The following is a 23,233-nucleotide window of genomic DNA, read 5'->3' as shown; positions in this document are numbered from 1 at the left end:
TTAGCCCTAGGACCTTCTTGCTATGAGGCAACACTGCTCTCCACCACATCATCGTGTGGAGAAATGGATGGATGGATATAGCTTGAAGCTTAGTATGCGGGTTTCCATTAGGAAAGCTACTACAAACCCATGCATGCTCAACACTAAAATAAAATGAAAAATGCCCTTAGTTTTAGTCATTTCCTGAAGAAGCTGTGGGTGCATATGTATTCATTGAGACTTGTCTATATATGAGAGTTGACCATGTTCACAAATTGTTGCATGTGTACTGTTTTACCTGTTCAGAACTTCTTAAACCAGCCATACAAATATCAAAAACTAAACTAAACTAAAAATGAGGTTGAAAAAAAAATACATAATGGAAATAATAATAAAAAAGAATTAAAATTAACAAAATTTGCGGGACCTTTCATTCAAGCATGAATGCAATGATGCAATCATTGTCCAGAATATGACTAGCCAAAGCTGTGCAACAATCATTTCAAATATTTTCCAGTTCTCAACTGGGTACAATCAATCAGAGTACATAATGTTTTACATGTTCTGGGTTTTGATGGTTCATTGGGGTATAGGAAAAAACACACACACACTAAAATCTCCAGACTGGAGTGCTTTTAATAGAGCATCAAGTAGTGGCTCCTTTATGATCCCGTTATGGGAAATATAATACCTGCATGGAGAAGTCAGATCGAGAGTGCTGATTGAAGTGGTTACATGTTTCCTGCACTTTTGTATTCTTTCTCAGGGCAGCCAATCACTCATCAGGGCTGCCTTACGCAGAAACAGATGCCCACTCAGACCTCTCAAACATAAGTGACCAAACAAAGCAGCAAGCAAAGAGAGGGGCTTAAGTAGACTCAGCACAGGTGCAAACAATAATTAATCAGCACAGGTGTTAGCACTGAGCCTAATTAACTCAAGACTGCTCAGTGGAGAAAACACAACCGGGAAGGACATTTAGTGAAAGAACACAGCGAGGCGCAAATGTTTGCTTTTCCCTGGTGTTTCTTTTTTCTTCTTTAGTGTTTCAGGTTAAACTTCAGGCTGCATGAGACAATCCTCTCACATGGAGCTCAGTCAATATTCCTCGCAAGAAAATGAGCTTGAAGACAGAGACACTCACAGACAGGAGTCAGGATAAGACCACATCAATCAACTGTGTAAATGTTCGTTTGAGTCTATCAGCCTCAATCCCCTTTCTGCTCAATCTATCGTTTATAATGAGTCTGGAGATGCATTCAGTGCAGCTGAAATCTATGGCATCATTGGAAGAAATGGGGCTTCAATACACATGAATGTTACTCGAGAGAGTGACAAGAAATCAGAAAACTGTTATGAGTTACTGGGATTGGATAAACAGAGTATATTGTGTTTGCTCTGTTAATCATACCACATGCATCACAGGTAAAACAAAGTGATCTGCAAACAGGAAGTCACGGTTTACTGCTGTGAATAGGAAATACTTGTAACTATACTGTGCATCCTCTGGGCTGCTTCTGTCATTGCTGCTGGGGTATTAGAGTCTATGCTTCAATGTGTTTTGGGTCTTCTGTAGGAAGGAAACATCTGGCAGCGGGTATTTTCCCTCTGGAAGATGTGGTTTTTATTCCTGTGAAGTTTGTGTCGTGATGTGGAAAACTGGTCTCAGCAGGCACATCGTGCGCATTAACAGGAGGGGACAGGAAGACTCCTTCCTCCAGCCCTAAAACCTGCTGCCACATCAGACAGCTGTGCCTTTCCAGACCCAAACAGTCAGCTGCAGCCATTGTCAAGAACATGAGATTAAACCCTTATTATGTCACAGGCCACTTTCCACCCTGATAACATTCTTAAAAACGCATTTCCACCATGCATTGTTATCTATCATAAATCTAATCTCTGAATACTTTGGTGTCAGCAGGAGGAAAAAAAGTAAATCAAATCGGCTCGGTATTTTATTGCAGCACAGTAACAAATTGAGCTGAATCAAGTGTATAAGGGCAATTTTTCTTTATTTTCAATCAAAAAGGTATTCTTCATCATGATGTTCAGTTATCTTTTTATCTAGAAATCAAGGCCTAACACCACAAGAAAGTAACAGTGTAACATAAACAACTTTATCAAGAGGATAAGCACTTTTTTTTTCTTTAAAACTTTAAAGATTCAAAGGAACAATAGACACAGACATACATTACAGCTATGGCATTAGAAATGATTCTGTTTCCAGGTTTGATAAGGACAGGGTTTTTTTGTTGTTGTTGTTTGGTACAAGTTGTACAATATGACAGAAACTCTCCACTAAACACAGGGATGGGTGTTTTTATTGGAATCAGTAAAAAGTGTTATATAGATGTTGTTATTGGCACTTCTCCACCAGACACCAAATTGACTTGGACTGTATTTGGAAACAAAATGTTGTACCATGTTCTTGTAACACATTTACATATTTTGGCCCCTTATCCACCTTTATGGTTGTTTTAGAATAGCAAAAGAGGAATTTCGGCACACGTCTAAAGTGCATGATTCGATACAGTTTCACTCCAATAATCAAATTTAAATCAACTTGGTTGTTTGTTTTGTTTTTTCCAAACAGGAAATTCTTCCCACCCTCATATGACTTTAGCCCTGTTTTGGCCCCAGCTCAGGCCACCTACAATTATCCTATATGGGGATCTCTTCTTGATCCTTTAACATAGCAGAATCAGAAGTCACAGTCCCAGCCAGAGAACTCCTCTTCTGCCTTCGTCTGATCAAGAGGGAAGCGATCAAAGTTGATGTAGCAGGGACCCTGAAAGAGGATGAAATGTTAATGAAGCTCATAAAACAGCCTATCCCGTAATCTATTTCTAATCAGTAATATTAAGCACTCTTAAATCCCCTCATTTTAACAAAATTCGGCTAGTGACGAAATAACACCCACATAGTCCCAATGAAGAAAATTCAACATTTTTGGGGAGTTGATCATTTATTTTAAAGAAGCATTTACTTTTGAATGAAACATTTAGTAAAAATATTTTTAAATGTTCATTTGAAAGCATAATCCTACCGGGTTTTTTTTTAATCTTAACACATGACTAGGAAGAGGATGAGGACAAGAAGAGCAAGAAACTGGAGCAACTACGATAGGCTAATTTCCTTTCTGGGGCCAGTAATGATATGAGGGTGAAAAACTTAGGGTTGTTTTCCATTTGGACTTTCTATTTTTTCATGTTCATGCAGTGTGTAATAACCTTTCAGACCCAGGTTTTGTTAATATAGTCTGAATACACAGTGGGTTTCATGTATCAAAACGTTCTTTAGCCACTGCGAAAACCAGTAATATTTGTTCCACACAATCCTGCCTGCGGTCCTTCTTTTGTTTCACTTTCTCTAAACATAAAAAAAGGTTCTGCTTTCCATGTAAGAGTAACACTGGTTTGACTTGCCTTGCGGATAAGCCGTGCTGTGGGAGCCTCAAGCTGACCCACACGCAGCTTGTGCCAGTTCATACTGCTGAACCACCTGAAGGTAAAAAGGGAGATTTTGTCATTACTATTACTATTATTATTATTAAACATGGTTTTATAATCATAAAATAATAACAAGGTAAAAAGGCTCAATCAGCAGTGTAGAAACATAATCTATAAAGACAAAATCACCATGCTGTTTTTCTGTACAAAGAACTTTAGACTGCTAATCACTTCCCTATTTTTCACATAGTATATATTTATTGTAGTAAATGTACTCACTCTATAGTAATACCGCTATAATAATTACGCAACATCGTATGTGCTATGCACTTGAGGTGGAAAGGTGCATAATGTTTATCATTACAGATTAGTAAATGTATAAAATTACTGTTGCCTGTTCAATATAGGCAAAAATGCCTTGTTGATGCCAAAGGTCAGAGGAGAATAGCTGACCTGCTTCAAGTTAGATAGGAACTCTACAGTAAATCAGATAACAACTGGTTACAACCGAGGTAAGCAGAAGAGCTCAGGAAACTGACATTACAATTCACACCAAAATTGGATGATGGAAGTTTGGAAAAAAGCTTTCTGTTCTCGATTTCAGATGCAACATTTGTATAGTAGATTCAGAATCTGGCATAAACAACGTGAAAGCATGGATACATCTTGGTTGTACCAGTGGTTCAGACTGGTGGTGTAGTGTAATGTACTACAGTACAGGCAGCAGTAGGTGACCAAAGAAGAGAGTTTTGCCATGGTTACCTGTGATGCCGGATATCTTTGATCCCATTTTTGGTGTTTCCTAATCTCTGACCAGGCCGAGGTCTGAAAAAATGCATCATTCAGAGAGAAGGCAGTTCAGAAACTGCTTTTGGTTTCATGAGCTTTCATTTTTCAAGAGGTGTGTTTTATTACAAATATATTTCTATATAAATACAAATGCATCTAATGATGGAATGCTTTCTTTTTCAGACATTTTTGTCATTTTTCATTATTCACACTGTACTTTGAGGCACTGTGGCATTTCCAAACAAGAAAACTCACCGACCAGATTTTGGGGGATTTTTAGTTTTTTTTGGTACACCTGCTTAAGTGCTTGTGAATTCTATTTCAAATCAGCCAACGATATGGAAGCAAACCAATGCATTTAGACGTGCAGTTCAAGCTGAGCATCAGAATGAGGAAGAAAGGTAATTTAAGTGACTTTGAACGTGGTTGTCGGTGCCAGACGGGCTGGTCTAAGTATTTCAGTAACTGACAATCTACTGGGATTTTTTCTTACACATCCATCTTTAGAGTTTACAGAGAATGGTCCAAAAAAGAGAAAATATCCAGCGAACGATAGTTTTGTAATAATTTTGTGTTTAAACCAGGTTGTCAAACATAAGGCCCGGGGACCAGAATCGGCAGACTCCAATCCAGTCCACTAAAAGGCATAAATTTAGAGACTTTTAAACTTTTAATCTCATCAGTTTTACAGCTTATGATAAAGACCTTCCCTACAGCCATCCATACTATACTTAAGTAATTAAATCCACTCTTCTATAGAAATATCAGTTTTTACATTGAATTCACAGTCAGCAAAAACAGACAAAAACACACATTGACAAACTATATTGTATACTTACGGGACAGTGTGTGCAGTGAACTACTAGATATAGTTTTCTGTAATTTTACACATTTCATTGGTCCAGCCCACTTAAGATCAAACTGTGGCCCACGATGTGGAAACTACTTTGAAATCTCTGTTTTAAATGCTAAAGCCTACCTGACTATTAATACTACCCATGTCCATCCCTTTAACACCTCAGTGTACCAATTTTCTCATGGCTGCTTCTTGCAAGCTAATATGCAATAATGTCACAAACCTCAAATCATCTCAAACTGATTACAGTGAGTTCACTGTGCTCAAACGGCCTCCACAGGTACCAGATCTTAGTGTAAAAAGCTCTTCTGGGATGTGGTGGAACAGCAGATTCACATCATGGATGTGCAGCTGACAAATCTGCAGTAACTGTGTGATGCTGTCATGCCAATATGGACCAAAATCTCTGAGGATGTTTTAAGCACCTATGCCACAAATAAGACAAAAAGGGGTCTAATCTAGTATTAGGATGGTGTAGATAATGAAGTTGCCACTGAGTGAAATTTTCATAAGGTCTAATTCCATTTTTCTTTTTTGTACAATTATCAGTGACCTATATGAAAATGTAATCTATGTGCTCTCAATAAACTCAGCTGTTCTTACCTGCACAGTTTACTGATAATGGACTTGGCTGCTTCGCTCATATAAGGTGCATAATGGAGCTCCCCATCCAAAATTTTGGCATAAATCTTCTGGGGCTCTGAGCTTGAAAAGGGAGGGCTGACCATTTGAAAACAGAAAAAAAACGTGTTGTTAATAAATGTTTAATTTTTATTGAATGGTATTAAAAAGACTGAAACCTGAAATTGTGAGACACTGAGCTCTGAAAAAGCCATACAGTGCTGCTGCCATCTGCTGGTAAACATTAAGGTTATTTTATGTCTCTGTTGGTTAAAAAAAAAAAGTATTATTATTATCATTGTTATTACCTTCCCGCCAATAGTTCAAAAATCAGGATGCCAAGAGACCAAAAGTCAACTGCAAAGTCATGTCCCTGGTTCTTGATGATCTCTGGAGCCATGTACTCAGGAGTACCAACAAATGAGTAGGTTTTCTCGCCCCGAACCAGCTCCTTTGCAAAACCAAAGTCAACCTGGATGATGACAAGCACCCACACAAGAATCAAATGTGATGATAAAGTCTTCATTAACTGAAATTCACATTAAAAAAAAGTTTGTTTGCTTTAGAAACTTGTTTACAGCTAAAGACGCACCAGTTTGACGTAGCCCTTCGCATCCAGCATCAGGTTCTCAGGCTTTAGGTCTCTATACATGATGTTCTTCTTGTGGAGGTAAGCATAGGCCTCCACCACGCAGGCAGTGCAGAACACAGCGACAGGCTCGTCAAAACGACCTCTAACATTCACAAAGATGCAATAAGTTGGACAACGGTTTTCTTAAAAATTTCTGTAAACTTCCATCTGCTACAGCTTCTACAAAAAAGTATGTATTTTAACTTGGGAACTCCAAATATAGAGCATGATTTCACTTTTCGTCTTACACTTCTTTGAGTTTGGTCCAGATTTCCCCACCACTACAGAACTCCATCACCATGTAGATGTATCGTGTGTCTTTGAAAGCTCCATGAAGTCTAGAAACAGCGAGAGCAGAAAACATTTTCAGGTGCTCTGCGCTCAACCGATGGATTTAAAACACTGCAGTCCACATATCTTTGATACCTGACAATGAATTCACACTGCACAGCTTTAAGGATCTTCTTCTCAAACAGCATGTGCTCTTCCTGTCTCTTGGCAACAATGTGCTTCTTGCTGACTCGCTTCACGGCGTAATATTTTCCATGGGGCAGGGTGGTCATCTTAGAAGAGCAAAAACAGTCATCAGTGCTAAATATTTTACAACCCCAGTTCCAAAAAGAGTCAGGACAATGTGTGAAATGTTTAAGTTCTCATGTCAGGTAACAATGTAACAAAGTAATATGGTTGGGTATAAATCGAGCATCTTCGACAGGGAGAGATTCTCAGCAGGGTAGAGGGGCAGAGGGGCAGTTCACAAGGAGGATGGGGTTCAAGCGCTATCATGGAAAGAGTAAGCCATACATGAACAACATCCAAAAACACCAGTCTTCTGCAGGACAGAGCTCATTTAAAATGGATAAAGGAAAAGTGAAAAACTGTTCTGTGGTCAGACGAATCAAAATTTAAACTTCTTTTTTGGAAAACATCCTGTACTCTGGACTAAAAAGGAAGCAAATTATCCCAACTTTTTCAAGACACATTGCAGCCATGAAATTCAAAACAAGCTAATATTTTTTTCTGAAAGTCGTACATTTCCCTATTTTTAACTTTTGATATGTTTTGCTTCTTTTATATCGTGATTAAAATACAGGTTGTGAGATTTTCAAATTATTGCATTCTGCACTGCATTTCACACAGTGTCCCCACATTTTTGGAACTGGGGGGTTTGGATTTACTGCAAATGAGAGAAATATCCATATATGTTAAAGTACATAAACGTTTAGTGGCTAATGCGACCGTAACTAAAATGAGGGGTTAGAGCTGAGCACAAGTTAGCTGAACAACAAATTATAAATTTTTTCTGACTGTGGGAGTAATTACCTTTAGCAGTTCACAGACTACCTTATACATCACATCAGTGTTTACAGTAGGCTGACAGAGCCTCTCTTTACAACAGCAACTTCCACATGCCAGTGCAGGGTAAACATGGCTATAATTATTATGTCCTTTTTCCATTTCGATAGCTCAAACGGTTGTGACACATGGGACCATAATACATCATCCATTATGACTGTGTTAACCCTGTTCTGGTGTGGTGGTGAAAACTACCTCTGTAGTTTCTACCTTTCTAATAAATGTTTAATATATATATATATATATATATATATATATATATATATATATATATATATATATATATATATATATATATATATATAGTGTGTGTGTTTTTAAACCCAGACAAGATGCACAACTGACCAGCGCCACACGGCCAAATCCTCCAACTCCAAGTGTGACAGGATCTCCTTGATAGCGACCCTCCTGATAGAAGACTGGAACCAGATCCTTCAATCTCAGAGTGGAGCTGGGGCTGAGAAAGAGTGGTGATTTTATTTAAATTTTTTAGATTTGTTTTCACTAATAACTGCTTATTGAGCTTATTCTGGTGACTGATTGTTGGTTTTGTAACATATTTTAACCTTCACCTTCAACAGCCCCTCACCTCAACTTTTCTGGAGGTTGCGCCTCCTGCATCACTTTGGAGCTGGAAGTGAAAATAAATTTGACAGGATATGAGCAGGAAACTAACTGGGGCAGTCTATTTCACCTCCACGTCACACTCTCGGTAAGGTGGAGGAAAAAACAAATTGTGGTTATGCAATCAACAGTGCTTTTTTTTCAATACATACTCATCAAAGAGTTCCAGGTGCTCTACGGGAATTGTTTCTTCAAATACCCTAAACAAAAGGCATCATTAGTCAAGCTGTGCATCTGTGAGCAAGTGGGAAAACACAACAGACAGCAAACAGACTGTAAAGCAACCGAAGAATTGTCCTCTCCAGGAGCAACAGCTGTCACTGCAGAGCCTGAGCGAACACACTATCACATTCGGTTACTGTCGGAATTGAGTGCTGGGTCAGACTCACTCCTTGTCAATGGAGAAGCAGGTAACAGGGCCGTCGGCAGTGCAGGTTGCTGTCCTCAAGACCTCGCTGCAAGACAAAAAGCATTGCCAAAATTCAAGTCTGTGGAAATGCAGTGAATACAGCTGCAGAAAGAGAACCTCATAGAGATATTTTAATTGAATAACATATATTAGCAAATACTAATATGTAGATTAAAAAATATGCAATGTGAAAAAGTACTGCATTATTTTGAGAAAAATAATTCCCAGTGAAATTGCAATGGTGCTGCATGTCCTGCAAATTAGAGGCAGACAACACAAGCTAGATGATATTTGATATTTATTAAAAATCCAATATCCTCCTTGTATAATCAAAACAACCTCTGTTATTCCACCAGAGGATCACACACACACACACACACACACACACCCACACACACACAGTGTTTCTGTATGCATGCACCTCTACTGACAGCCACAGCAATAAATTTGCTTCAATGGCTCATTTGCATCTTAGCAGAACTGCGCAATTTAGGGAAAAACGTGATGTTTCCGTCACCAGAGAGCATTCGGAGGATAATCTGAAGAATCTGCAAAATAAAAATGTCACAGCTGACAGCAGCTGAGGAAGGCGCGAGGAGCACATCGTGCTGCACGAGGCTCTCGCAAATGTCCTCAGGCATGTGTTGTGTCTCCATGGTTACCGTATGAGGGCCTGTTCCCCGAAATGCTCCCCTTTTCCCATCCTGCGAATCTGCTTCTGATGACCGTTCACGTTCTTAGTCACCAACACCTGAAGGGGAAACACGCACACAGGCAAACAAACGGAAAGAATAAATGTTATGCACACAAGAGAAATATGGGTTTGTGAAATAGGCTGGATAAAAACTCTGGGTGTGACTGGCCAAAGACGCACGTTAAGATATCGTTACCTCTCCTTTGAGGATGATGTAGAATGCGTTTCCTTCTGTTCCCTCTCGAACTATAACATCTTTGTCCTGGTACTTCACCTAGAAGAGACAGAATTAAAAATAATATTAAGAAAAATGTGTACTTTCAGATTCACTCCAAGAGCTGAAAGAAAACATCCTTGTGTTCAGTGTATTTGATTCTGTTGTGTCGTAGCAAAAAAAGACATCGAGGTGCACACCTCCTCCATGGAGTCAATGATTTTGGACAACTGGACATCATTCAGGTCCTTCAGAGTGTGGGCCCTGAAATGGCAAGTGGGAATTTAAGAGAAAATTAGAAATAGGGGAAGCATTTGCTGCATTAGTGCAGCGAAAAATACCAAAACTGTTATGATAGAGTTACAAAGAGAATCCGAGGAGTCGGGATGAAAGTTTTATCATGGCTGCTGAGTCTAGAAACTCACGTCTTCAGGAAGCCCATGAGCTGTTCTCGTTTCTTCTTGGACTTGTTGGTCATAATGCTTCTGTAGGTCTGTCGCTCCATGCACCACAGATGCACAGGTGTCTTTGCTGCAATATGAGCACACAATAATAGAGATAAAAATAAACAAAAATAAAAAGAGTAGTGGACTCAGTTAACTTTGAAGCATATTTTACGATTAAGACATTTGAACTCTTGAATTAATTTAACTACAACTGTAACAAAAACTGATTGAACCTTTAAAATTATTGGGGTTTGGTTTGATTGAAAATTCACAAATACTGTTCAGATGTAATAGATGAAATCTGAAATAAATGACATAAAACCATAGCCAGATGCACTCTATTACCATCGCAGAACTCATATGACAAAGTGAGATAAATGAGAGACAAGCTTGCTGCAGATGGGAGAAAACTGCCTTCCCACGGGTGGATTGCATTGTAAAGGGATGTACTTGAACACACTGTTTTTTCTACATTGAATCAGGCACCTTTGTTACAAAACTACTGTGACTAAAAAGCTATTATTTTTTTCTGTCACTGTTATGTTAGTTAAGTTATGTTATTGTTTTGGTTTTGTCACATTTTACATTTCATTGTCCGAAAAAGCTGCTACCTTTCATAGCACAAGGCATGTTCATTATATCAAAATGCGACTCCAAGCGTTTGTGATAAGCAGCAACATCCTCCTTCACATGTTTTCTGCATCCATTTTGGGGATTTTGGACAACCAGTCCCAAAACCACACTAAACCAGTTTCAATCAGGATACTGTTTGGGTCCTTTCAAAATAAGAGTTTCTTCTTTTTCAGAAGTGTTATTGTTAGTCAGTTTGTTCTCCCCTCAGTGACTATAATGTGTCCAAATACCAAAGCAAACTATGATATTCTCCCCACCATACTCTAGAGTTAGGTTGATGTTTTGTTGTTAACATGCTGGGCAGTTTTCCTCCAATGCACTGCTATGTATTTCTGTCAAAAAGTTCATCCATTATCTCATATGTAGAACATATGTGGTCATATATTATACATACATACATGTCTCCACATAAATTACATTATACTATATAATACAATCACTACAACCCTCTGCAAAACCCTCCAGGAGGCATCATTATACAGGCTGACCTTTGACTGTTGCTGTCCTTTTGCAGTTGTACAGAATCGCCAGCTCTCCAAAAACATCACCACTAGTAAGAGTTCGGAGGTCACGGCCAGACTGGCTCACAGAAAGCTCACCAGCTATAAAGAAAGGGCAAAAAAAAATTGATATTAAAATTTGCTTATTTGTGAAATGATGCTGTAAGAAGTTAATAACCCAGTTTTAAAAATCTTCCGTATATACATGGAGCAATCGCAGATAAAAAGACAGACATTCATACTAAGGTGTGTGCCTACCTGCCACAATGTACATGCTGTCTCCTTCAGAGCCTTCCTGAATGACTTCATCTCCAGGATTGAAGTGAGATACCTTTAACAGGTCCACCATCATGGCTATTTGCTCATCATCTAACCGGCTCAGGAAGTCATTCTTCTGGATAGCTTTGACAATTAGGCTCGTCTCACTGCCGATAGAAAGTTCAAAGAAGTCATCTACAACATACAAACTGGGTATTATATAAGTTGTTGGAAAGGTGCTGATGCTGACCTGACATTTTTCTTCACCCTCGCCCGTTTAATCTCCAGGTTCTCCGGGATTGGTTCTGAAGCTATGACAGCTGCACGGCTCTTCCTGACCTCAGGTTCAATCTCATTACCGGTCTGAGAGGGAAAGTCTGTAACAGAAACAAATGGATGGTTACAGATCGCCATTAGAAATCGCATCAATCATGTGTGTAAGTAGATAAGTAGATGTGTCCCTGTTCTGTGTTCCCGTGAAGAGCTGCTTACCGAGATCATGATACTGAGTCTGCAGTTGTTGCAGGAGTTTCTCTTTCTCGGTGAGTCGTTTTTCTGTGAATGTGAAGAAAAAAAACACATATTAAATGTGCAAAACACATTAAAAGTGACGATTTCTGTGCTTTGTATATAAAAGATGGATATGGGTCTGAAACATAAGCCAAAGTAAATTCTCTCTAATGGCCTGCAGGGATCCACTCCTCTGAATGCAAACGTAATGAATCACCCTAGAATGACCCTAGTTGTCTCTTGATTTATGACTTCACTAAATACCTTAATAGTGAGTTTATTTTATGAATCACCCGTTTCGAGTCTTTGAGTCACATACTGATGTCACTTTTGTCAATTAAGATCACAATCAAAGACAAATAACATAAAGCATACATTGGGCATGGATACATTTATGACTGACAAGTCATAAATGTATGTAATGTCATCCATTCATGAGTATATAATGTCATCCACTTATCAGCCTGATCCATCTCTCATTGTGGTTTAAGCCCATAAACCAATGAGTAACTGCATGGTTTTCTACATGTGTACTCCGTGTTTTATGTACAGTGGGGCCATGCTAATAACTGATCCATGCTAATAACTGATCTCTGGCCATGATCAGAAAAAAAAAGTCTAAAATTTTAGTTGCATCCCTCCAACATTTTACACTCATCAGTCACATAATTAGGTACATGTTGCTAGTACTGGGTTGGATCAGAGCTGTCTTAATTCTTCATTACATAGATTCATCATGGTGCTGGAAACAATCCTCAGAGACTTTATTCCATATTGACCTGACAGCATCACATGATTTTGTCACATGTCATCCATGGCATGATTTTCCCATTCCATCACACCCCAAAGGTGACCATGCGAGACATTTCAGTACAGTGAAACTCTCATGTTCAAGTAACCAGTTTGAGATGACATGAGCTTTATGACATGCCACATTAGCCACCAGAGGATGGACATGTGGTCATAATAGGATGATAAGATCTAATACTAAGGCACCCAAAGTGTGCCAAGAAAATATCTCCCATGCCATTACACCATCATCACCAGATCATGGATCCATGGTTTGATGTTGATGTGAAATGTTGACCGTCTACCATCCAAAACAAGCAGCACAAGTGGAGACTTATCAGACCAGGGAATCTTCTCTAATCCAGTTTCTGTGAGCACATGAAGCTTCCTGTTCAAACTGCTTCAGCCGTTTGTCTTGACCATGTCTACCTGTCTAAGTTCCACTGATTCCACATCTTAAGTAAAAGTCCTGTGAAGGCCTCATTCTGGTTCTCTAAATTTGAACTCAACCTTCAGAACTTTAAGAGCTCCACCTTTAATTCATGTGTTCGTATATATCCCAATATTCACCTCAATGAACCTGCTATTGCACAATGAAGTCTCTACAATATTTAAAGCTTATATAGTTAATGTTGTACTCACCTAGGTCCTTATTTTGCCTCTGCAGCTCCTTGTTGATCAGACATTGCTTTTCTAGCTGCTGCTTCAGCTCCTCTATTTGCTTCTCCATAGCTACAGCGGGAATAAGATTTTTTTTTAAAGGAAGATTTATGGGAGAATTTCATATAACAGGAAAACGAGAAGTTGTATAAATTATGCACCTGAACACAGACATAAAATGTAGCCCCAGTTGTTGTGATATTTGTGGAAACTCCTACACACAAAGCCATAAAGGGTGATATTTAAACTGTAACTGTGTTGATACCTTTTTCTCAAAGCACTGAACCCTACTTCACTGGCAGCACACAGCAAGAGCCCTGCTGAATAATGCAGACTAATGATGGACAGTCAACGGGGTGCTTTCTGAGTGCTGTCACACCCTGCCAGCATTTGCTGAAGATCTGTTACAGTTTCTGTGACTGATAATGACACAAAACCTGTCAAAGCTGTATAAAAACCCCTTTAAATGATAGATCGCTTTTTCCAGGCTTTGCGTTTATATGCAGATTATTTATATTTGCTGGTTGTGGGTTGTTACACTAATGTGAGACATAAAAAACCCTGTGACTATGCATAAGCAGGTCATATTAACTGACAGATTCATTAGCACTGCTGCATGAGATTAACAATGAAGTTAACCACAAGCCAGATCCAATACCTCTCTTAATCAAGGTGACCTGTTTAAAGAACCTCTGCAAACAAGATTCCTTTTCTGTTTTCTTTTTTTAAACACTCCAATCAATACAAACACACTTGGATATGTGCCCATTTTACTAAACACACAGTAAAAACCCTGGAGAGGCTGTTTGCCTGTGTTCACGGCACACATCGGATGACCCCAGGTTACTGCTGCCTCACCCTGAACATTGGACAGGCCTAAGATTAAACTAAACTCATAAAGTCATTTAGTAAAACACCAGCAGAATGTGACAGGGAAATATAAACAGCTCCTGTTCTGCGAGGGAGCATGGGCACTTAAAAAAGACATGTACAGCGGCCTAAACTAGATATTTTTCCAGGGATTTCAGTACAGAAAGCGACGTGACTGCAGTGCACATAGCTCATAAATGTGTTACAGAAAAGAAAAAGACCTTAATGGTCAGTTTACACAGATCATAAAAATATGTCCCTACATGCTTACTTGAATATCAGATTTGCCTCAGGATGGTTCGTTAAATTGTCACCAAAGCACACACTAAGACAGAGCCGTGCACAAACACAATTTGTAAACTTTCTAGGAACTTGTAGCTGTTGAGAAAGACAATCTGAGCTGATTGAGATGATAACCTTTAGTGCCTGCAGGCTGACACTCAATGGGGGAAATTGCTCAGTTATTCTTCAGCCCTGGGGCAACTGATAGGTAGGTGGCTGTATTTCTGTTTGAATATTTGCTGTTTCATTGGTCCATGTTTGTTATTTTTGTTACAATGGTAAAAAAAAAAAAAAAATCAAAAACAAAACAGGTTATTATTTAAATACTGAATGAACTTTAAAAGTGAGCAACATTCATTTAACATGCGTATATTCATATATTCTGTAAATGATCCTGGAGGATCCCAGGAAACATGATATTAAAGCAGACAACGCCAAAAAAAGGAGAGAGAAAAAGAAAGAAAAACAGATATTTGTGTCTGCTTTTCAGCTGCACGCCAGGAACATGATGCCAGCTACCATTATACTGACACAGCCAGCATACAGTCCACTTCATACTGCTTCATTATTAATTCATGGCCATGTGTAACTACAGCTGAATTCTCATAAGATACTCTGTAATAGAAACCTGGAAGGAAGTCATGTGCTTTGTCTTTATTAGGCAGCCTTTTCTCAGATATGACGTTTTGTTAATCGCTGTAGTAAATCAAAAACCAATAAAACTTAAGCTGAACCAATGCTGATCTGTACTTTAAACACAGCGGTAATATATTTAAAGAACCGATAAACGCCTGAAGGCGGCCTGTCTGACCTAATCTACAACTCTGAGACACTATTTGCACGTAATCTGTGGACGAATAGACTGAAGCCACACTCACCTGCAGGCATGGTGTGATCAGCAGACAAGGTGATCTAATGTCCTGCCTATGAAGGCCGCATGGATCACAGGAGCCAAATAATCACCTTGAGCTGCTCAACGATATCCACTTTTCCACTGCAGAGAAGTTTTTTGCTTTCTGTGCAGTTTTTCTGACCTGCTTGAACCCCAGATGAGCTACAGACTGGACACACCTGAGCAGACACACCGCATGCAGCCTGCAAACTCTCTATCAATACTCCTTCTTCTACTTTTCCTGCCACTGCATACTTTCTCAGCTTACATTTCCCCGTCTACAGCTTTACTATTTTTACTTCTCTCCAGCTCTCTCTCTCTCTCTCTCTCTCTCTCTCTCTCACTAAATCTTTCCTTCTTTTTCTGTATCTATCAATCTCCACGGCTCTGGTGTTGAATCATTAACCATAACCTGAGGCTCCTCCTATCACACCAGGTAGAGGAATACAGGCAGCAGGAGTACGAGAAGGAGAAGAAGAGGAGGAGGAGGGAGGAGGAGGATGAGCTGGAGAGAAAGCTGGGCTGTAAAAATTATGCTCAGTTGAGAAAACACACAGCTAAAGTGTGATGTTGCAGCACGTTATTCATCCCGAAAGAACACATCGGGCAAGTAGAAGAAAAGCGTACCAGGGTGCTTCTTTTATACCTCATTCACATTATTTTGTTACCTTAAAAAAAAACAGGAACTGATTTGTGATTACTGTGACGTTTATTAGCAATAATTGTTTCTCACTGACGCAGATGACAGAGAAGTGAGGAAATTAAAGTGGGAGCACAAGCAAACAAGTCACTGCAAAAGCTGCCACAAAGCTGAAGTAGAAGCATAAAAGCTGCACAAGTCCTCACTCTTCTACCTTCATATTTTTGTCTTTAGAAAGAAAAAATGTGTTCGCAACAAGCACCTTTCTTCCAAATGGCTGCATTCACATAAGAGCTGGGGTAGTGTGGAACTATTTTAGGGTAGATTTTATCTGCCAGATTCGGAAAGTGGCTACTCCTTCAGGTTCCTGTTTTTCCACAGAGTAAATGCCACTGAATGTTTTCTAGGCCAGAAATGACTCTAAATGAGGTTAGAGGGTCAGCATTGTGACAAAGGGCGTGGGCCTTTATTGTTCACAGTTAATTATTGATATCTTCCTGGTTAATCTGCAACATTAATGACTCGAGCGCTCAGAGATTAAAGGCCTCGGATTTCAGCGGTGCAAGTGAAGGGTAACTCAGTGACAGGCAGCATATGGGTTATAACATTTTTCCACTACAGGTCAAACCTGGTGATACGTGCTATAACAAAATAAACCTGCTGCGACTTGCTATCGATCACAGTGAACGGCCACTTGAAGCCTCCAGACAAACTCAAGATGTAAAAATCACCAGTCGATCTTTATCACCCTTTAATTGTAGTGTAATTACAAGATACACCATCGAACATACAATGCCCAAATATTGCACCATTACATGATATTGCAATAACACCGTGATTGTCTTTACAGCCCATACATAAAGTTTATAAATAAGGCGTGAGTTTAAAAAAAAAAGATATTAAAAGGCAGGTGAATGTGGTAAACATGCAAATAGCTGATGGATTCATGACATTCATGAAAAGCCTCTTTTACTTCTGAAAAAGCAAAATTAAATTCTCATCCACCCTCACGCTGACAATTAAAAGCCACCAATTAGCACCATTATCACCTATTTTCTTCATGCCGATGATTGAAAACACTTCCTTTTATAGCCAGCAGTGGCGTCATTTAAAAATGGCATGAATCCTACACTAATACCACCTAGCACAGTAAAGCTACATATTAATCAGTGCACTGTTGGTAATACAAAAACAAAGCTGATGTACTGTCTACTGATAATAAAAATACATTCAGTACATGTACATGCTGATCTGGTCCTTGTGTGATGCTTACGATACTTAATTACACTTTATAGCAGCAGATACTGAAGCACCACACAGGGCGTTAATGGTCTTTACCCAGTGTCGGCTCATTTACCACTGGTGTCGTTTACTGTACAACATGCAGCGTATAAACACAGGAAAGTTTCATCCTTTAAGGCATGCCACAAACCCCGAGGAAAACACTTCTTGAAGGCTCAAAACTAAATAAGCATTTGATGCAAAAGGGAAAAAAACATAATTAGCAAGAAGAAAACAACAATAATGCTGTTTTTAATTTTAATAACCAACTCTTCACTTTTTTTAAATAGCAACAAGCAGAGCACTTGAACTCTACAGTGCAGTCTACATACTACAGGTGTGCGGTGCACAGACGGCCTTTGTGACTGAAAGTAGGTAGCAATCAATTGATCAGCAATATTTTCAAATTGACTAAAATGTATTAAATACTTCAAAATAGCTTTACTGATTTTACTTCACTGTCATTTTTTTATTTCTACATGACTTGAACATGAACCTGAGGTCATGAGGTAGATGAGCAGAGTTGCAGCTGCAAATGTTGTATTACTTCAGTGTAAGTGCCTTCATATTGCTCGTTAGTCCTTCATTTGCTCCTCTCTGATACCACAGGCTTGCTTCATTTCCTCCCGGTGTTCAAAGACTGCGTGCAGAAACTGGCCAAACAAGCGCTCCATATAGCTCTCGCCTAGAGGAAAAAAACCCTGCAAGAAGGCAATGTGTCCCCCGTGGGCCGTCAATACCAGGGCGACGTTAGGAAGATCCTGAACTACGGACACCGGGAAGGCTGTGAGAGCAGGAAAGAAAAAGCCCAAATGAATATAAACAGACAGCAAAGTAGACACAAAGCAGACACGTGAATCGGAAACCTTTTGTAACCCGGAGACTTCAACGTCCATGATTACATATAAAAAAGGAATTGTGCTAAAAAGAATGAGACATTTCCTAATATAATAGAGATAAATTCAATCATCTGTTTTGACGTCGCTTCAGTCCATCTTAAATGAGCTCACACACAAAGATGAAAGTGTTTGAGAGAGTGTTATCTTGCATGTGTGGATGCAGTATTGAACTGTATTCGCTTACATATGTTTTCAGTAGTGTTCCTGAGTCTGTGGCAATGAACCCACTGGCACCTAAGGGCCTTAAGATATCAGCCTTGGTTTTTAGCTTTGTCACTTGCATACAGAGAGTTTGCTTGATTCTCTAAAATTCCAAGATCATTTGCAGCTTTATTTTGAGAAACTTTACTGTCAACTATTTTTTCGTGTAGTCTTTAACAGAGTAGTAAACGCTGCCCCCACCTTTACTTCTGAGAAACCTAGACACTCTTGGATGCTCTATTTATACCCAACCGTGTTACTAATGTTCCACCAGGTGTTTTCTTTAGCAGTACACTTTTAATATGATGTCTTGTACAACTTTCAGTAAAGCATTCAATTTTACACAATGTTCCCAACTTGTTTTTTTCGAATAGGACCATAAAATCTGAAAAACGTCACATTTATGAGTAAACCATTACAGCTGTTATTTCCCCTTTGCAGTGCTTATACTGACACACCTCTCCTGTTGTGTACTCACCAGTCTGTGGAGAGAAAGGGTCATCAGCAGCATTGAGACACAGGATGGGTACGGCTGTATTGGGGAGCTTTTTGCCTGGGCTGGCATCGCGGTAATAATCCATACATGAGCTATAACCAAACATCAGAGACGTATAGCGTTCGTCAAACTCACGGATGGACCGAGCCTACAAAAGGGTGTGAAAACAAGATGACGATGAATGTAGAGTCAATTATACATCTAAGAAACTGACAAACTGTGAGTAATATTGTATCATACCTTCAGGACATAGTCAACATCCACCACTTTCTCTAAAATCTTCCTGTGCCTGTGAGAAACAGATTTTGGGGTTTTATTTAACTGGATTTACAAACGCAAAACTGTTAGACAAAATTTATGAACCCAAATGTATCCAACCTGGTGACAGCGCGGTGCAAGCATCTCGTGATGTGCCTGTTGAAGAGCAGCCAGTTGAGCGGTTCCTCCATCGAGTCAGAGGACTTACGTGCATCCCAGGGTACGGAGATGGTGATACCGGCAACCAATCCTGACTCGGTGTGCTTACGGGCCAGGTAGTTTAACAACACCATGCTGCAGCAGGGTGAAAAGAAACGAATCATGCAATTGTTAAAAATCAATAAATAAAAGAAATGGAGGAAAGACACAGACGACAAATCTAGGTCCAGAAATGGAGGCCAGCAGAAACACTATGCACCAACTCACCCTCCCAAAGACACACCAGCCCCAAGCACAGGAGCACTGGGGTAGAGCCCTTTGACATGCTGCACCACACACTCAAGATCTGAAGTATTGGCAGCACAGTAGGTGACTGGTGTCTGAAGCAAGCAGAGGGATACAGGAGGGGAGTTACATGCAGCACTTAAGCCTCAGATCTTCTGTTAGTGTTATTATTGGTCTGAAATGGTGTATCAGTGGAAAAACTTAAATTACTACTTAAACACACAGAAAATACTTTCAATTCACTTTTTTTGTTTGTTTGGTTTTTTTTTTTTAATCTGAAACTGTTTTAAATTGGGATTAAATACATTGGCAACCCATCTACCAAAGGCTAGAATCCTTGCAGGGGGGATCAGAGTTCAAGACCACCACAGTTTCCTACTTCTCATTTCTGTCCTCCCGCTCTAAAATCCTCACTTTCCTCACTCAACTGGGGTCCTTCAGAGTGTATTGACATGTTACTTACAGATTTTTAAAAACTAATTTGATATTATTCTAATTTATTAGGTATTCATTGTACTTACCAGCAGCTCCTCCCCTCCAAGACCTCTGTTGTTGAAGACCACACATCTAGGAAGGAAAGTATTTATGAAAACTGCTTCAGGCAAATACCGGGCACAAGCTACAATAAGCTTCCTGCTTAATGTAAACTTTCCTGTTAGCGCTGCTTCAAGATCACTTCATTTTGTGTGAGGAGTGCAGCTGACCTGTAACCGTGGCGTGTGGCCTGGCTAACGGCGTGAAGCACATAGGACTGCTGGCTGTTTCCTGTAATCCCGGGGAGGATGAGCACTGTGGGACGCGTGGAGGATTCTGGGTAGGTCACACTGGCCTGATTGTCCAACCAGTCAAGAGAGATCTGACCACCATCCACTGTACGGATCAGCTCACTGGGAGATGAAGGGACGAGACAAGATATTCATTATTTAATTAAATGTTTAGATTAAGATTTTTAACCCTCTTGTAAATAGTGGTGAACTGAAAAAAGAGGGTTTCTTCCTACTTGCGATAACTGACAGGGGGTCTGGACTTGAGGGCAGCACAGACCAGCGTTTGAAGTCGGCCTCCCCAGCACCACGGAGTGGGACTGAAGCGCTCAGCTACCACAGGACAGTGCTTGAAGAGGAATGCACTGAAAGCCTCACTGCAAACCAGAGCTGGTCTCTGAAAGGACACAAGACCAGATGAAGGCGTTATAAAAGCACAGCTGCTAATACATTCACACCTGTGAGAGACAAGAAAACATCCAAAACACACCAGGCGAGCAGAACAAGGTACAAAGAAAATAATGGCAGTATCAGTGGTATGTAGATGTGATGTGACCAGCTCTGCAAGAAATACATCACTTGGAAACTTTGATGTGATGTTACACAATAGCATTTGATTAGCAAGTAGCTAACAATGAGAAAATAACTCTTACCAACGTTTTAGATATTTGAAAATAGTATTCAAATATAATCAATTCAAAATTCATATTGTCTTGTTTACAGTCTGTGAAGATATTTTAGATATTTATTTTTTCTGCATTTTCTACATAAACAAATTCTACTATTGACCATACTTTGAAATTATCCTCACTTTAGCTGCTTAAACTTAAGTAAAACACTTATTATGAATAAAGCTGATATACTGCTTATTACCAAATGATCACTCATAACCATGATCTTCTTCCAGTTTTATTTATGGAATCAATAAAAGAGAGGCTTTAATTTTGTAGAATAAAAGATCATATCTCATACACAGATGATACACATATTACAATATTATAACCTACAGATTTAATTTTATACAAAATAAAGCTAATTTTTAAAAAAAAAAAAAAAAAAGGTTCAGAGCTTTGAGTACAAACCTCTGAACCCAAACACTAAAAACTGTAAAATTATGGACCAAGAAATGTTAAATAAGCTTAAAAATGTAAATAAATAAAACGGAAAAACAGTTTTTTAATTAATTAGAAAAACAAAATACCACAGATAAAGTCGAATAGGAGTTAATAGGATATAGTGATCTTCATTTTAAAGGAAATAAAACGCTTAAAAATCCAACTAAACTGTAAGTCAAAGCGGGTATGGCGGAGTCTTTGCCGCTAACTTCGACCGCAGAGACTGACCTGACACTCGCGGCCCCACAGATAGTACATTGTGGCTGTGAGGGAGCAGATGATCACCGTGTATGGCCTGGAAACACACTCCCAGTATGTTCTCCATACCTCCGCATGAGTCAGAAACATGACAACGGTCTAAGTGCGGTTGACAGCTGAGCTGCTAGCCGACGACGTCGTTAACCGACACAACGGAATAACAGGACAGAAAGAATATGATATTTAATGCCCGACAACCTGCCTTCATCAGAAACATCTAACGTTCAATATGTTGTACTTCGACTCTTCCCAGCAGCCTTGGCGATATTACGTTAGACGCCGGTAGCCATCAGGTAATAAGTCTGGTGTTTTCTCCGGGAGCAGCTGCTTCCTAGTTCTCGCAGGCGAAGCTCCTGATTGGACAAAAGCTCCAACTTCAACGTCATGGCTACGATCCATGTAAACTACAAATATGGAGATATAGTTTTTCTTTTACTTTCTATGGGGTTATTGAAAATGAGTATATATACGTGTGTATATATATATATATATATATATATATATATATATATATATATATATATATATATGGATAGATAGAAAGATAGATATACATTTTTTTTAAATACACGTAAAATATAATGTAGTTGTAAGGAGGATTTCTGTAGTCTGTTGATTTCCAAGATAGTGGAAAAGGGGGTGGGATTAAATAAGCTTATGTTTCTTCCTGCTCCTTTTTGAGCATGAAAGTTATTTGTAGTTGTGGTTGCTCGTTTTCCTTTTGTTTTTCTTTGTTTGTTTCTCTCGTTTTAATTCTATGTTGTTATACTGTTTCAACAAGTTCAAAATAAAGATTCAATCAAAAACAATCAATAAATGATTGCATTACCGCCACGAGCTGGTGTGGAGCTTGGATCGAAACTTTTGTTTATTTACGGCTTTAAAAACAAAAATAATTATTTTTATCAGCTAAGTTGGCATTTTTAAAATATTTATTAGATCTATTTTTCGCCTGAGGACTTGAATGAAATTGAATTGCCTTATTTCTGCCTCATATTTCTAACAGTGTATCCTGTGCTGATCAGTTCAGTATGTACAAATGTATCTCCTTTTCCCTCCTCACCTCATTTCTCCTTTTGTACACTTCAACTTACTCTTGTTTATCCCACCTTTCCCTCAGGTTGATTTATTATCACCATAAACGTTTGTTGTGGCCTTTGCTCCATTCTCCTCCTTCATGTCTTTTGACACCAAATATACAAGTACCCATAAAAATATTGCCACTAGCCCTATTACGTGAATTAACATTCACTAAAAATACTGGTGGTTGGCAGTGCTAATCCTCAGCCTCATATTAGACATCTACGATATCAATTTCAAAACCCTATGTTACCTTGTTCTCAACTAGTGAAATATTTAGCAAATTATTAGATTAATTAGCAACAGGTCAGGAATATTTCTGCATCTTAGGGAGG

At 39.1% G+C, this 23,233-nt stretch overlaps 2 protein-coding genes across 2 annotated transcripts; both read right to left on the bottom strand.

Moving 5' to 3' along the window:
* Positions 1–1,948: 1,948 nt before the first annotated feature.
* Positions 1,949–15,834, bottom strand: prkg3 (protein kinase cGMP-dependent 3). Its single transcript, XM_085383384.1, has 22 exons — positions 15,449–15,834; positions 13,401–13,490; positions 11,952–12,014; positions 11,710–11,836; positions 11,460–11,626; positions 11,190–11,303; positions 10,048–10,153; positions 9,823–9,886; positions 9,605–9,682; positions 9,377–9,465; positions 8,695–8,760; positions 8,458–8,505; positions 8,271–8,312; positions 8,027–8,138; positions 6,752–6,888; positions 6,574–6,663; positions 6,287–6,428; positions 6,003–6,166; positions 5,677–5,793; positions 4,191–4,253; positions 3,405–3,480; positions 1,949–2,767 (listed from the first exon to the last, which is right to left on the bottom strand). The coding sequence occupies exons 1-22, from the start codon at positions 15,456–15,458 to the stop codon at positions 2,681–2,683; spliced, it is 2,052 nt and encodes a 683-aa protein (XP_085239510.1). The 5' UTR covers positions 15,459–15,834; the 3' UTR covers positions 1,949–2,680.
* Positions 15,835–16,209: 375 nt separating this feature from the next.
* Positions 16,210–22,291, bottom strand: LOC146652128 (phospholipase ABHD3-like). The gene is made up of 9 exons (XM_085383390.1): positions 21,789–22,291; positions 20,682–20,842; positions 20,386–20,568; positions 20,203–20,248; positions 19,664–19,776; positions 19,358–19,531; positions 19,220–19,268; positions 18,962–19,127; positions 16,210–18,167 (listed from the first exon to the last, which is right to left on the bottom strand). Exons 1-9 carry the CDS (start codon positions 21,906–21,908, stop codon positions 17,959–17,961), a joined length of 1,221 nt encoding a protein of 406 aa, XP_085239516.1. The 5' UTR covers positions 21,909–22,291; the 3' UTR covers positions 16,210–17,958.
* Between the last annotated feature and the right edge of the window lie 942 nt (positions 22,292–23,233).

This window comes from Rhamphochromis longiceps, linkage group LG15 (assembly GCF_057381845.1).
Source record: "Rhamphochromis longiceps isolate RC_006_pf linkage group LG15, R_longiceps_female_GT1.1, whole genome shotgun sequence".
NCBI lineage: Eukaryota > Metazoa > Chordata > Actinopteri > Cichliformes > Cichlidae > Rhamphochromis > Rhamphochromis longiceps.
The sequence above is the reverse complement of the archived record's forward strand: the minus strand, read 5'-3'. Positions and strand labels throughout refer to the sequence as shown.

What these genes read in the sequence shown, in the direction of transcription:
- prkg3 (XM_085383384.1), bottom strand. An exon ending in CTCATGGGCTTCCTGAAGAC is followed by an intron (nt 9,887 to 10,047) that starts GTGAGTTTCTAG and finishes TTGCCATTTCAG; the next exon opens with GGCCCACACTCTGAAGGACC. An exon ending in TGCTTCTCCATTGACAAGGA is followed by an intron (nt 8,506 to 8,694) that starts GTGAGTCTGACC and finishes CCTTTTGTTTAG; the next exon opens with GGTATTTGAAGAAACAATTC.
- LOC146652128 (XM_085383390.1), bottom strand. Translation starts at nt 21,908, where the DNA reads ATGTTTCTGACTCATGCGGAGGTATGGAGAACATACTGGGAGTGTGTT. An exon ending in CCCCCTGTCAGTTATCGCAA is followed by an intron (nt 20,569 to 20,681) that starts GTAGGAAGAAAC and finishes TTCATCTCCCAG; the next exon opens with TGAGCTGATCCGTACAGTGG. An exon ending in CCCTTTCTCTCCACAGACTG is followed by an intron (nt 18,168 to 18,961) that starts GTGAGTACACAA and finishes CTGCTCTCACAG; the next exon opens with CCTTCCCGGTGTCCGTAGTT.